Source organism: Dermacentor andersoni, chromosome 6 (genome assembly GCF_023375885.2).
Source record: "Dermacentor andersoni chromosome 6, qqDerAnde1_hic_scaffold, whole genome shotgun sequence".
NCBI classification, from domain to species: Eukaryota; Metazoa; Arthropoda; class Arachnida; order Ixodida; family Ixodidae; genus Dermacentor; species Dermacentor andersoni.
This window is the reverse complement of record NC_092819.1, coordinates 100,885,506-100,900,246: the sequence shown is the minus strand read 5'-3', so window position 1 is coordinate 100,900,246 and position 14,741 is coordinate 100,885,506. Positions and strand designations below refer to the sequence as shown.

Genomic DNA, 14,741 nt, shown 5'->3' with positions numbered 1-14,741 from the left:
GACCAGTCTGCTCAGTGGTAGAGGTGAAGACCACAATTGGGGATGGCTGGCCAAGATCTATGGTGTCTGTCCAGTGTTTATGCATCTGACAACCTTTCGTGGTGGCAAGAAGACATGCCAGACATCACGTGATCTTTCTAATTATTGTGCACAGAGTCATCATGATACCTTTCATTCTATAAAGAATACTTCCAGCATGCAGTCTATATGCTTATGCTTTTTTGTTTCTTATGGTCGCAAAATACAACATCCTTTGATGCACGCTCACTGCTGTCTGATGCGCAAAATGAAGAACGTTGCCTTCACTAAATTTTTTACCAACAAGAAAGCCACTCTGGAATCAATTATATACATACACAGCAACACACATCAAAACCTAAATATGGGAAAGAACACTAACTAAACTAACAATAAAAGAAACCAGACACCCAACATGTGTTACATATTGCTCGAGTATGCACATTCAACCTGAGTTAAAGTGATGGTTGACTCCCGACCTCCTGTGCATGCATCTGGATATGTTACGGTTCAGCTACTCTTTGTGTATCATAACCATCCCCATGTTTGTGAAATCTAGTGCACAACCGAAAGAGCGACAATGGCTTGATAGGTAGTTCACCTTTAAACGAGTTACCATGTTTTATAAGAAGGATGCATCAACACTGCCGGCCAATGTACACATTACCATGTGAAAGCGGCATCTTATAATCACAACACCACCACGTGACACAAATTGTACATTTACCACGTGTCACTAAAGCTAAATCATTAAAGTACATCAGAACTGGTGCTAAAGTTGGTGCAAAATATATGCACTTACTTAAACAATCATAAATAAGGCAGGAGCTTTGAATATGGTTGAATATTTTTGGAACTGCTTTGGTCATACAAAAGTCGACTTTCTTTTTTGGCGTCACCCACTCCAATTCGTTTCTTTTCTTTTTCTTTACAAGTGATGCATCGGCAGAGTTCGTACCATAAGCGTCGACCATGATTCCTCTTTGTTCACGCCTTCTAAGAGCGCACGGCCATGACCCCAAAACAGGAAATCGCCACAGTAACGCAATGGCCCCTGTTGACTTATTTATATGCTTCACCGCAATACAGGGACTGTATATTTGACTGCGCGCGTTCAAAAAAAAAAAAAAAAAATTGTGCTCACCGATGCATTGTTCTCACTCAAATTTTGCAGAACGATCGCATTTTGGCGTCGACTTCGTTTAGTATAACACTTAGCACGATTAGTTGCCTTCCTTAAGACAAAAATGAGAAACTATGTTCGTCTATAGGGAAAACGAAGTCTGAAAAATCGGCCCTGACACGGACCTGTGTCGCCACCTGCCATCATCTGCAGAAAGCAGCGTTTCAGGGAGGGCTGCTGCCTGGTGCCCGCTCCTGGAACAGGCGACTGCCCTCCCTGAAACGCTGCTTTGCGCAGATGACAACAGGTAGCGATACAAATTAATACTTCCGCTGTCGCGGCAACTCGCATCCCCATAAGCGCAGGTAAATTTATACTTTTTTTCTTAGAAACCAGGCAATTAACTCTGCCAAGTGTTATACTAAACGAAGTCGACGCCGTAATGCGATCGCTCTGTAAAATTTGAACAAGAACAGTGCAGCGGTAAGCGCAATATTTTTTTTTTTTTAACACGCGCAACCGAATGTTCAGAACCCTGCACATTGCGAATGCTTCACGGCTTAACATAATTGTATTGCGGCAAAGCTGACTTTATGAAACTGACATTACGTAATTGATTTTTTTGTCATTTTGCTGCTCGCATGAGCATAAGCTCGCACAACCACAAAACGCAGACTTGACTTGCTGTTGTTTGATTTTCTAGCTGACATTTCGAGACCTCCACGTTGTTTGAAAGAGAAAGAGCGCGAAAGAGAAAATTTCGTTCAATATGTGTTTGTGAGCCACCTTATCAAAGGCCTTAGTGAGGTCGAGTGCAATGATTCCTTGGACATCCCGCGTCTCGTTCTCAAATATGAATCTTTTCAGGAGGAGCATTGAGTCCTGCGTGGAGAGTCCCGTTCGAAAGCTTATTAGATTATGCCTAAATAGTTCGTGATTTTCTATGTGTTCGACGATTCGATTGTGTACTGCATGTTCGGCCACTTTGCAAGCGCACGGTGTCAGAGAGATCGTACGCATGTTATTCGTGCGCGGAGGTTTGCCCGGTTTGGGGATGAGCACAACCTTGGTGGTGCGCCATTCCGACGGGGCCTGCCCCGCACTCCACACCGCGTTTATCTCTGCCGTTAGGACTTCGATGGCCTTGTCGTCCAGGTAACGGAGGAGTTTTTTGGTGGCACCGTCCGGCCCCGGGGCCGATATTACATTTAAGTTGAAGAGTACGTGTCTGATTTCCGAATATGATGCCACCTTTTTTTTTGTATGTGACGTCATTAGTGACGTCATTACTTCCGCTTTCTACATAAGGGTATCCAGGAATTTCACCGAAGTCGTGCTCACGTGGCGGGCCTCTGCAGTCTACGATTCTGTGCTTTGGCGGGCGGTAATCAGTGATTTCTATTTAGTTCTAATTATTCCAGACACTTCAGTAACACAACTTTTGACTAAACTTAGGCTCTGATATTATATCTATAATGAAACCTATGAATTTCGCATTGTACTATTTTTTCTATTTTTTCTGATTTATATTGAATTTCGTCCCCGGTCGTCTCAGTGATTTCCTAATTAATTCTGATTATTTCAGGCACTTCAGTGACTCAAATTGTGCTAAACTTATGCTCTGATATCATATATATTATAAACCAATAAATTTTGTACTGTACTATTGTTTTTCTATTTTTTTATTTGAATTTCGTCCCCAGTCGTCTCAGGAGGTGAAACGGAAGTGCTGCGCAAGAAACAAGAGTGTCACTCGATGCTTGTACCACTAAAAAGTAATATACACTATATATGCGCAATGCTTCATAATGTAGCAGAATAAATTTATTAGTGCTTGCATTTGTGAAGATGCTGCACACATGGACAGCACAATAGACCTTTGTGCACAATAATGTCTTAGTAGGTGGCACCTTCATCCGACTTGTCGTCCTCGCTAAAGGCTTCATCATCATCATAGTTATGAACATAGTCCATGGCCTAGAAAACGAAATGGGTATGCAATGCAGCATCACAAACAGTGCAATGGTCTGCAATGTTGCTAACACAGAGAAGATGAGCCACATTAGCAGGTACAGTACAGCCTACTTTTAAAGAGAACACCCAGCTAGTATTTGACTGTCGATTACAGCTAAATTAAAGAATGAAAGCTTGCACAGTACATTTTAACGCGTATATGTCAGCCTACTGAATCCTATCGGCCGTGTTTTTTTCCCAGCAGAGTAGAAGGGCCTTATTTGCATTAGTGTAATGCCTGCTAGGCATTCCATTTAGCCGTACTATAGGCACTCAATTTATAGCGTAGTGCTTATCCGATTAGAAGATGTAGCTTAGTCTTTACAATTACGAGCTGAAAATATTAATTACGGGCCTAGATATTGCAACAGTTATGACGCTTTCTTTTCCTTTTAATATGTAAGCATTCTTTGACGAATACCCCAGCAAGATCTGTCCGTAACGCGAAAAATGCCACACCCTTAATCTACATGATAGACGCATAATTGGCGAAGTTAAGACATTTACTTGTTATAGACGTGTAAATATTGATTTTTGATAGGTTTAGAATCGATAAAGAAGGAATGTAAAATGAAAGAAGTGACAGTTTTGCTCGAAAGGCGAAGTATCGATTGCGATACCAAATTAGTAGACAACTATACGAAGTAGGGATAGTAGTTTCATCGTCTGTACAAACATGGAAGCATTCACTTACTGAATTAACAAACGTGGTGTCAGCGCACGCAAGCAAACATGAACAGGTTACACTCAATGAGCGCGGACACTCGCTGTCAAAACCCTAGTGTCAGTAAATGCGGCAGCATAAGCGACTGAAGTGACCTTTGCGCAGTCTATCACTTCAACGTAAGAACGGCGAGAACACAGCGCGCGCAAAGGTATGAGCCGTCTGCAGATCTCTTTCAAGATACTGGCGTGCGACCGCGCGCGGCTGTGCGAAGTACGCACTTGTTGGCGGAGTCGAAGCTGCCCTCCCTCCCGCGCAGCTTCCCCGCTTTCCTCCATATATGGCGCGCGAGATTGAGCCACGGTCGTTAGTTCCCCTTAAGCCCGGTCGCGAGTAAGTCGCGAAATGCGCAGTTGCTGCAGGGGCACAACGCCTAACAAAGCCTCGCCCTCACTCCTTCCCTCCCATCTCCCCACGGCTTTTTGCAACATGGAAGATGGGGGTGTTTGCTCACCGCTTTGCTCCTTCGCGCGCGCCACATTGAGTCGCCATCGCCGGTTTCCCTCGCGTTCTTTCACTCGTTGTTAAGAATGGCCATCTGCGGTGCAAGATTGCCACCCACTTACGACTATAGGCGGCAACATCCCGGCGCTGTTAAGGACGGCGAGCTGCAGTGCAAGATTGCCACCTACTTACGACTATGACTGCAACATACCGGGAGCGTCGCCGCCAGCTTCTAGGCCCAGCGTGACTAAATCGACTTTGTGACGGGATGAGTTCGGCGGGCCAACTATTGTTCCCAAACTCCCCAACGCGCTACCCAGAACCGCTCCGACTTCTACGGGGCCCTCTGACATCGGTTCCGGACCTTCGTACGTGTGTGCTTTTGTGCGTGTAGATCGCCCTGCGGAGAGGCGGCCAGTTTGCGATCACCAAACGAACGTTCACGCCGCCTTGTATCGCGGGAGGACCGAGTTTTTAAAAACTGCTGTTGTGCGGATGCTCGACACACTTTTCTTAAGCAGTCATGTTGGACTGACACTCTCTCTCAAGCAGTCATGTTAGACTGATGTACTTTCTCAAACAGTCATGTTAGACTGATATAAATACTGTAAATAAACCCATATTCCTCGTTCTCGATGAGAAGCAGTCCTTCCCTTCATCAACGTCCTCAGCGTGGATAAGTTGGACTTCGGCATGGGCCAGTTACACTTCTAATTCATGCCCGACTCCAATCTTGACAACGGATCACGAGCGATGGGATTGAGCCCCCAATCCTGACATCGTACATACAGCACACGACGCGCGACGACGGCGTTATCGCCCTGGGGCTGTATACGAAGCGCGTCACGGCGACGGCAAAAATGCGCTTGAAGGGTCCATATAGTTGCTATCGCAATAAATATCGGCGGACCCCACGCACTGTGGGAAACGTCGTAAGCGAAGCTTTGTATGCTGCTTGCTTTGATTGACGATACTTAGCGGTGATGTTGGCGGGCAATGCGTAATTTCTTCAGCGTTTAGTACAATACGAGGGTGGTGAGTTGATGTGACACGTTACCTTGCGTGCACCACTTCTGTTTGTCTGCGTAAACCACAGAACACACATGGAGACGCGTTTGCTTGAGCCGTTGTGCGTCGTTGTTTATAATGACTGAGAGGGTTGAGCATTATCATTGCCTCATGTGGCACATCGCATCGTGGCAGAAGTCTTAAACTTTAATTGAATTATGGGGCTATGCGTAATTAATGTATTTGTATGCATACGTTGTATCCATACATTCGCGACCTGCACCACGTTTCACTGCGTAGCGAAGATGCTCCTATTCCTCGCGACGCTTCTTTCGGGCCTGAGTGTCCTCGACGCTGAGTGCGCGCTTTGGAGCCATTCTTCTGGTACGTGTTTACGTGCTCCTTTTGCATACGGGACCTGCACGCTGTTGAGACGCCAGCTCCAAGTGCTCTCTTCAGGCTATCGAATATTGTAATGTTTACACTATCACAGCCCAGCACGCGGCTTCCACGGCCCAGCACCTGCATATTTGTCGCACAGCAAAGCAAGCACAGCACATGCCATATGCACAGACGGTGCAACGCTGCCGCGGCGGCGCCAGCCGGGATGCTTAAAAGCGGCTGAAAAAAAAAAACCGGAACTACCATTTGTGTCAGTGTGCAGGCACTTCCTCTCTCATGTGTTTTGCAGATTGTAAATAAAGTTAGTTGAGGTCGAAGCCCGTCGAGCATGGCCCTTGGCCGGAAAGATGGGCCATATAAAAAAATATTTTCAGTTGGGCATCTGCGAGAGCTCTGCGTACGCAGGAAACGCACGGCGGCGACAGTGCGCATGCGCAGTACGCAGGAGCATACGCAGTCTCTTGCGCACGTCCGCAGCTATTCGAAAGCTGCGTAGCGTCGGCTGCGAGCTCTGCGGACATTGCGGGACGTTCTCGCGTGTTCTCGCGTGTCCACAATCGCGCATTTTTCGATAACGCTCTTGTCGAAGATCTGACTCCGGCTTGAGGTTTGACTTCGTGGCGGCTGATATTGGCTACGCAGTTTCAGAAGGTGGCATATGACGGCGCTGAGTAGCGCACTACCGTCTCTCGCGCGGGCAAGTGAGCGATCCCCTTCTCAACCTTTGCGTCCGTCCAACTATTGCAGTTCTATGGGCGCGCTGCGTACTAGGGTGGTTGCGCACGCCCAACTAAAACTGTCTAATGATAGAATAGCTCATTGGTAGAATGGATAATGGTGTAATAGTGGATGATTGGTAGCCTTTAAGAAAGAATAAAAATTGGTGACGTCACACCGCTCACTCGTAACCTAAAAAGGAAATAAAAATAAATAAAAAGAGAATACTGTGTACTTGAAACAGCACAGCAAAGAAAAAGAAAGAAAATGACGGAGCCGAAGAACAAGCAGTTACGGTGAAACAGGAAGAGTGAGACATTCGAAGCGAAGAAGAAGCAGGTTCCTAGCCTCCACATAAAAACTTTAGGTTGTCAGATTCACAAAAATAAGATTGTAAGATTAAGACGCAACATTAAAAAAAATTTTTGTAATCCCGTGATTGTATGGAACGGAATTGTGTTTGGAACGTTATGATATGGACTAAGCAGGATAGACATGATAAGCAACAAAAATCCCACAAAAATTCTAAGAATTTTCTACTAATCCGTAAGCATTCATTGGCACCGGAAAAAAACGGGTAGACATCCATAAGCTTAGAAAAGCAGGTAAGCAAAAACGAAGCAACTAATAGCCGGGCCAAAGAATGTTTACGCACTGGTAGACAATTCTCAGAATTGCTGTAGCACTTTAATCGTTCATCCCTTCGTCGTTAGCCTGAATTCCGCCACGACAAGTGGATAATCATGCCATGTCAGAATCAGCCCCCCAACACTATGATTGGGAGCGACATAGTAACTTCCATGGTAAATAGAGCAAATCAACAAATCGGGACTCATGTCTGTAGCACTGCCACAGTATGCGTGCTGACGCTGACTCTGAAGAGACGCAACGACGCTTTACCTCATTAGTATAGGTAGCTCGCACGCGACTTCACGGACGCCGCCTCACCGTGACAGTTCACCAATCTGGCGTCTAGGATGACGTAAGCGTATCCTATGCACTGCTGCGGGTAACCTGCTTCCATGAAGGAAGGACAGCTTAGGAGAAGTTCCTGCCCTGCCGGAAAGTGCTGGAGCCGCGCGAGACGCCAACGGATGTAGCTGCTCACAGCGCTGGTTCACCAACATGGCACATAGGATGACGTCAGTGCAAGCCAACTATAATAAGCCAAGCTAATTGCCGATGGTTGATAACTTCATGTAGCACAACACAGATGTGAAACAAAGAGAATTACAAGGATTAGTAATTAATGTACTGTTCTGTTGCAGACAATTATGAATAACCTACCTCTTCCGCCTCCGCTTCCTCATCCGAATCAAGTTCCTCCTCAACGTCATTCTCATCTACTTTGCTCTTCTTTTCATAGGCTTCATCTTCCCCCTCATCATCACTGTCACGTCTCATCTCTCTCTCTCTCTGAGCCTGTAATGAACCGCGCACAAATTAACTAGGGCAACATAACATGCAGAGTGCTTTCTTTTTAGCTGCACCAAACTTTTTGAAGATTGCCTTTGGTCGATAGCCCAATTTTAACCCTTGATCTAAATTACTTGATCTGGAGGTCATTACTTCTAAGAGAAACAGTGTTCAATTGAATAATTAACACAATTACGTGAATTAATATTTCGAATAGTTACTTTAGGCCAAATACACCACATATTTCAGTATACAAATTATAGCCGCTGAGTTCGCACGACGTATCCGCTTGGAACGAATTCTCTGGACAGCACCAGTTCAGAGATAATAATTTTCAAAGTGTCCGTTGAAAATCATTGGTGTTCCAGTTACTTTTATGCTTCAATGCTTAAAACAGTGGCTCCTTAAAAAAATTACATCTCGAAACTGATGTTGTCCAGAGAATTCGTTCCAAGTGGATACGCCGATACGAACTCGGCGGCTATAATTTGTAGATTGAAATGTGTGGCGTCAAGTAATTAATTAAGAGCTAATTAGCGCAATTACGTTTTTCATTCAATTGGACATTTTGATTTCTCGCAGGAGTAATGACCGCCTCATGGAGTAATTTAGATAAAGAGTTAGGATTGTGCTATCTACCACAGGGAATCTTAAAAAAGTTTGGTGCAGCTAAAAAAAGACACCCTGTATTCGTCGTGGTTTATTCTAAACCACGACGAAGAAACTGACGCATCCCTTATGGTATCAATGTTGTCATCATCCTCCTTTACCTATTTCTTGTCCACTTCAGTACGAAAGCCTCCGCCAGTGCATCTATCATTACTCCTGTCTTCATGTCAGCCAGTTCCAACATACGCCTACGAATTTCCTAAAATTACACCACACAACATAATCCTCTGTCGCTCTTGTCAGCACTTCCATTGGCGCCCACTCTGTTTCTCTAATAAACCACAGGTTGTCTATATTACGCGGTAAATAAGCTGCCCGGCTCCGCTTTCTCCTCGTAATATCAGCTAAAGCACCCGCCACACTCGTTTGCTATCTTATCTAATCCCTACTGTTGTCTTTCCATCTTTAGAAGCCTTTCATCACGCCTCGTCATTCAGAAATCTTGGTTATACAAGAAGTTGTGAAGTGCCTCTTCAGGAAACGTGCTCTACCGCAAGAATCTTCTTTAAAAAATGTTTAGTAGCTCTCGAAAGAATCCGAGGACACCTTGCCACTTCTTATGAGTTGTGAATGCGAAAACGTTAATGTCCACTTGAACGCCGCTGAGCGGTCCTTCGAGTTATGGACTCCACGCGGGAAAGCGAGCGCGTTGAGACCCTTGGCCTTGGTTTAGCCCAGTGGGTAAGACACTCGGCTTCTCGGCGTGGGGTCGTAGGTTCGAAACTCTACTCCGATCGTATTTCCTTTCGAATTTATTTCGTGTTTTCTACTATAATAATTTCTTTATAGCGATTACCGATACGCATTTAGAACGCAGGCGAGAGCTTGCGCGGACAAGGAATGCGTGGATAACACAGGCTTCCGAGAGCGAGGGTGCCGTGGAGTCGCGGCGATGCCCTTTCTCCAGTCTCGTGGCCACGTTTACGCAGATATGAGCCATTGCTTGAAGGGGTATGAGCCATTCATTGTCTTACTTGACGGACACATCTAATAACAGAGGTGATACGCGAATGTTTGTGCGTACATATATTGCCACGATGACAACAGATTAGAACAATAAATATGCTCGTACCTTTTTCAGTATTGTGGCTCACCTCTGTGTCGTGCGCTAAACAGGTTCGCTGGCCTTCTATCTTGACATAGTGGAAGGGCCATGAATTTTTTTATCAGTGCTTTTTCGAAAAAAATTGCACAAAACTTTTTTTTTCGAATAAACATCTGTTTCTACCCTTGTGCCGAGGACCTCTTTGGGTTCCACGTGTGACAAGGATAGTTCAAGGGTGCCTTACAGGTCCCCGAGACCACAGAGGTATCTGCCATTTAGCACATACCCTTTCTGAACATACCCTTCTGGCCCACATGATGATTTTTTTCTGTCAACATCTCGGACACACTTTTTCCAGATTTTTGCCATAGACAGCTTCGCCATAAAGAAAGGGAAGAGAAAAACGAAACAAAGCAGGCAGTGATCGAGTGACCTAGCGGGATCCCAACGTAGCGTCATGTGGGCCCTCGGCTCTGATACCAGAGATGGTAGCTGGGGAAGGAAGGCCGCTCGCGCGCATGGATACTTTTGGTGTGTAATGACACAGTCTGCCGCTGTCACCGCAAAACAAAGGGAGGACCGTGGTCACTTTTGCCATGAGGCCAGCAGGAGGGCGCCAAGAGCAACAGGTGCGCCTAGCACGGAATTTAAATTTGTACAACCTACTTGGGTTCATTTAACATATTCGCTATACGTCCAAAAATGACGCTGTTCACTCTGTCACTATTCTATATGTTTAGACGAAAGTTCCAATTCAATAAAGTCTCCCATCAAACACGGCTGTAACCGGTTATCTCATCCGTTGCGTGCTTAACGGCCCGAGACAAAAGTGCAGCACCCTCATCTTGGGAAAGTTTAGCGTTACTCACGCGCTCGTTGAGACACGCAAAGGCAAGTACTTATGCTGCTTGAGTACTGTCAAATTTGATTAGAAATAATGTGAAGAGCCCGCAGCGACCATACCTGTAGCTCTTTCTGTATGTCAATTTCAATAGCAAGGGCATCAGAAGCCCTGGTACTTTTGTGCGTCTTTTTGGTCTTCTTTGCTTCGTTAGAAACATGTAGGTCGGTCGGAAAGTAGGAAAGATCTGCGCAGAAATTTCATAGCGGCGTAAGCGACAGTTCGCAGGTCAGCTTCGACACTTAGTCAAGAGTGTGACCAGCTTGCAGTGCAGCACCGCAAGAAATGGAAATGAACTACCAGTACACTATATGGCAAGCGTTATCAATTGCAACTGTAGCGAATAAGTAGCGCACAAGCGCAACACTGTCTAGCTGTGGCACTTTCTGCACGTATTCTTCTTTAATATAACTTACGGACTCCTAAGGGTATTGCGTAAAAAGGTGTGTTAGGAAATGTGTGCAAACAAGACTTGCACGCCAGATCCCTAGTGTGTCCACAATAATACAGAGACTATGACAACACAAAACGCATAAAAGCAATAATCGAACAAAAGAGGATGTTAAAGTCATATACTCCTCTTCATTAACAAATGAGATGAATTACTCGAAATCCAACAACCTACGTCGCCAGCACAACCTGGACAGCCTTCTGATGCACTGGCAGTCGTCGCATTAATAGAGCATGGTCGACTGCCGACGCGTTCATCTGGCCCGGTATCGTAAGAATGCTTTTCACTTTATTGCGATAACAATTATACGGACATTCCAGGCGCATTTCTGCCGTAGGCGTCACCGCGATTTTCCGTATAAAGTCCAAGCGTGATAAAATCGTCGCCGCAAGCCGTATGCTGCATGTGCGAGCGAACGCGTGCGAACGTGAGCCGGCCCTCGCGGCTCCATCTCGCGCACGCAACGGAGGAAAGCGGGGAAGAAGCGCGCCGCCTTCTGTCGCGCGCAAGGCTTCGGGGGCAGGGTGGGAGGGGGTCGCGCTCTACTCCGGGAGGTCGCGCGCGCCCGGCCAAGCCGCTGTATCTTGAGAGCCATCTGCGACGGGCACAGAGCCCGCGCTGCGCTGTGGTTTCGCGGCTTAGTTCGCGCTGATGGGAGCGGCAGCACGAAGGTCAACTCGCTCGCGGCTGCTGCCGCGTTTCCTCACTGCGGCGTTTTGTCGGCGAGTTTCCGCAGTCATCGAGTGCGAAGTGTTGATGTTTGCTTGTGCGCGCGTGACACCATGCTCGTTAACTTAATTATGCCTGTTTACAGGTTCATACGGCCGGTAAAACTACTGTCCTTACTACGTATAGCTGTCTACGCATTCGCTACCGCAATCTATGCTTCGTCTTTCGGGCGAAACTGCGACTTTAATTTTTTCGCCCTGCGATTGCTGTCGGGATTGGTTAGTTATCGGCGAGAAATGTCATTTTACATGACGAGTGATGAATGAATAAACTTTAATGAATGGAATCCTAACTGTGTACGGCATCCGGTGCACCTATGCCTGACCAGTGGAACAGCCGCGAAATGGTTGCGCCGCGTCGGCGCAGGCGTTCTCCGACGCGCAGGCACACAGGCATATGCGTCACGTGGCAGGGCGTCCTCTCGGAAAGCTGATGCCAGTGCTGCCAATTTAGCGGTTATTCCGCTAAAATTAGAGGTTTCTTGGGCTGCCTGGCGGGAAAACGTTCTCTTGCAGGTGGCGGTTTTCTTTAGCGTTTTCTTTTGTAATGATGTTTTCTTGTGGTACAAAAACATTCATGAATTTGTGCTCTACGTGTCCCAAACATGCAGCTTATCCGTGACCCTTTGGAAGTAACAAGGAATTACTGTCGTCATCCACATACAGTATACTGCGCATTTCTACTTCGCATTTCTTCCATCCCAACTGTGCCGGCTGATCACCGAAGTAACGATAACTGCTACTTCCATTACACGCTGCCCGAACCCGTTGTTCAAAAGATGGGCACGATGAAGGTCTATGGGGTCAGCGATGGCAGCGACCCTACGGCCAGCCACGCCAGTGAACACAGACGCAGAGTATGCGTGACCATACAAGGATGAAACAGAGGACACCTTTCCTGTAGGTTAATCACTTTTCGGTAGTTCAACCTATGTTCTATTCACGCCGTTATTCTGTTATTGTAGTGCACGGAAGCAACTTTTTGTTCGTTTTGCAATACGTTTACGCATTTATCAGTCGCACAAAAGGCCCTCAGTAACATATTTTAATTTATGTTTTGTTCAGTTTTCGCTGAAAAGAAACACTTTTATGTCCAGGTTAATTTCTTGTTCAACAGTGTTTTACGTAGATGCAATAAAACACATTTTGAACGTGGCTCCGATTGTCGTCTGCATTTGGCAGGCTTCTAGCAGATTTTGGGAGGTCGTGTCGTGGTTATATAGTTCTTTGGATCTCGATTAGTGGTGTCTTTAAATTTCTAGTTGGCAACAGTGGCTGACGATTCGATTGAACGTGAGCAATGAGCATGAAGTTTCGTTCTTTAATTAAAGATTCGAAACCGTTAAACATCGCCGATATATCGGATTGAGTTGTTCGCCCTCTTATATATAGATGCTCTAAAGTCACGTGACGTGACGCGAGCTCACCATAGTTGACATCAGGCGCCTTGTAGACTTGGCGATGGTACCTATCGTCATGTCCTGACTCCTCGGGCGGAGGAACGTTGAAGCAGGATTCGCTGAAGTTTCTGCGCTGCTCACAAAGGCCGGAGGCCAGGCGTTTGTTCTTCTCCGAATTCACCGAAGGAGCCGGAGAAAAGTCCGGGGGCTGCGAAAATGATGAGCCGTTCAACAGGTCATAGTATATGCAGACACGGGATCGCGCAGTGCCCGAATTCGGCGAGCTGTGCCGCTAGCGAAGACGGGGCACAGTGAGCGTATGCAGTACAAACCGGGTATCTAGGTGGTGGCTCCGAATGTTTTGCCTCCTCTAGTTGGTTTTTTGTGAAGCCCAGCTGTTCCGCAGTGAACATTCTGCCACCACAATATTTCAATACACTTTATAGCCAAAGCCACACCTCGTTCCCTATTGATGCTGCTATCGGCTTGAAAGCATGGGTCATGCCCACGATGGGGATCGGCGAAACCGAATGAGATGAAGATTGAGGGTAGTGCTTGCCTGAGTTCACCCGTTGCACAGGAAAAAGAAAATGATCGACGATTAAAATACTTCCTAATGCCAAATTTGAGCGCAGCTCTATACGTGTTTTCATTTCGGGATATATTGGCTGGCGCGGACACCCTGTCTCATGCGGCACGTTAGCAACGGAGCGTAGTGTGGCGCGGCTGCCTCGCTAATCTGGAGGTCGCTAAAGTCAGCGTGTGGGTTACACGTGGGCGCGATTTGCAGCAGTCGCCGACGACAGACCTTTCAGACGACGCACGTTACTGTGGTGCCATGTCGTAGCCATCGTCGCCGCACTGCGCTTCTCACGTTTTCGCCATACCCTCCTCCGCTTTCGGCTTCTTGGTAGCGCTGCATCCTCCTCCGCTTTCTTCCTCGCGCCTCCTCGCTCTCGCCGCTTTTTCCACCTCCCGCTAAGCGCCGCGTTTGCTCTTTCGCTGTGCCAGTTCGTTCAGCTACGACGCCGACACTCGCCGCAGGAACGGGTGCCTAAGAGCTGAGCTCTAAAAAGTTTTGCAACTGAAAGCACTGACCAGGCCAGAAGGAACGACGGCACTCCGCTGGCCTAGTAACTGAATTATCTACCCAGTTGCTCGACCAGCGGTGTGTCGTTGTTCCTTCTGTCGTTGTTGACAGTGCATTCAGCTGGAAAACTTTCTTAAGAGATGAAATCTATGCACACAGTAAGGGCGAAAAAAAGCAAACAATCGAAAAGAAATCAAGTGGTGACACCATGGAGGAAGAAAAAAAACCAAGCGGGAGCATTTCGCGATGTAAATGAAGCCAACCGAGTCAGCCTAACACGTGATATTCATATCACGCACAATATAGGTTTTAGTGTTCCCGCTCTGCACGCAGGGCCGCGGTAGGGCAGCCGAACAAGTGCGCATCGAATAAAAACTACCGGAAACCCAAACATTCCCGGCATGGAGGAAAGAAAAAGGAGGGAGCAACGCGATTGAAGCCAAGAGTGGCGTGCCAACACGTGGTGAAAACGTCAAAGCATGGATGATTTGTCAGAGCGCGTGGTAGGTTTTAGTAATCCCGGTTGATGTTTTTTCGATACCCATTCGCATGGAGGAAGGAAAAAGTTTCTTCATGTGGGCAAATATCGACT

The 14,741-nt window shown here is 46.7% G+C and overlaps 1 protein-coding gene across 1 annotated transcript; it reads right to left on the bottom strand.

Annotated features, from left to right (window-relative positions):
* Window positions 1–913: 913 nt before the first annotated feature.
* Window positions 914–13,644, bottom strand: LOC126522640 (uncharacterized). The gene is made up of 5 exons (XM_055066516.2): window positions 13,392–13,644; window positions 13,087–13,267; window positions 10,543–10,667; window positions 7,737–7,871; window positions 914–3,118 (listed from the first exon to the last, which is right to left on the bottom strand). The coding sequence occupies exons 1-5, from the start codon at window positions 13,470–13,472 to the stop codon at window positions 3,038–3,040; spliced, it is 603 nt and encodes a 200-aa protein (XP_054922491.2). The 5' UTR covers window positions 13,473–13,644; the 3' UTR covers window positions 914–3,037.
* Between the last annotated feature and the right edge of the window lie 1,097 nt (window positions 13,645–14,741).

Excerpts from the sequence above, each read along its gene's own strand:
- LOC126522640 (XM_055066516.2), bottom strand. The coding sequence starts at position 13,472 with ATGTTCACTGCGGAACAGCTGGGCTTCACAAAAAACCAACTAGAGGAG. Across the intron at positions 13,268-13,391 it reads AGCCACCACCTAGATACCCG|CCCCCGGACTTTTCTCCGGC; the intron begins GTTTGTACTGCA and ends TCATTTTCGCAG. Across the intron at positions 7,872-10,542 it reads ACATACAGAAAGAGCTACAG|GCTCAGAGAGAGAGAGAGAT; the intron begins GTATGGTCGCTG and ends GGTTCATTACAG.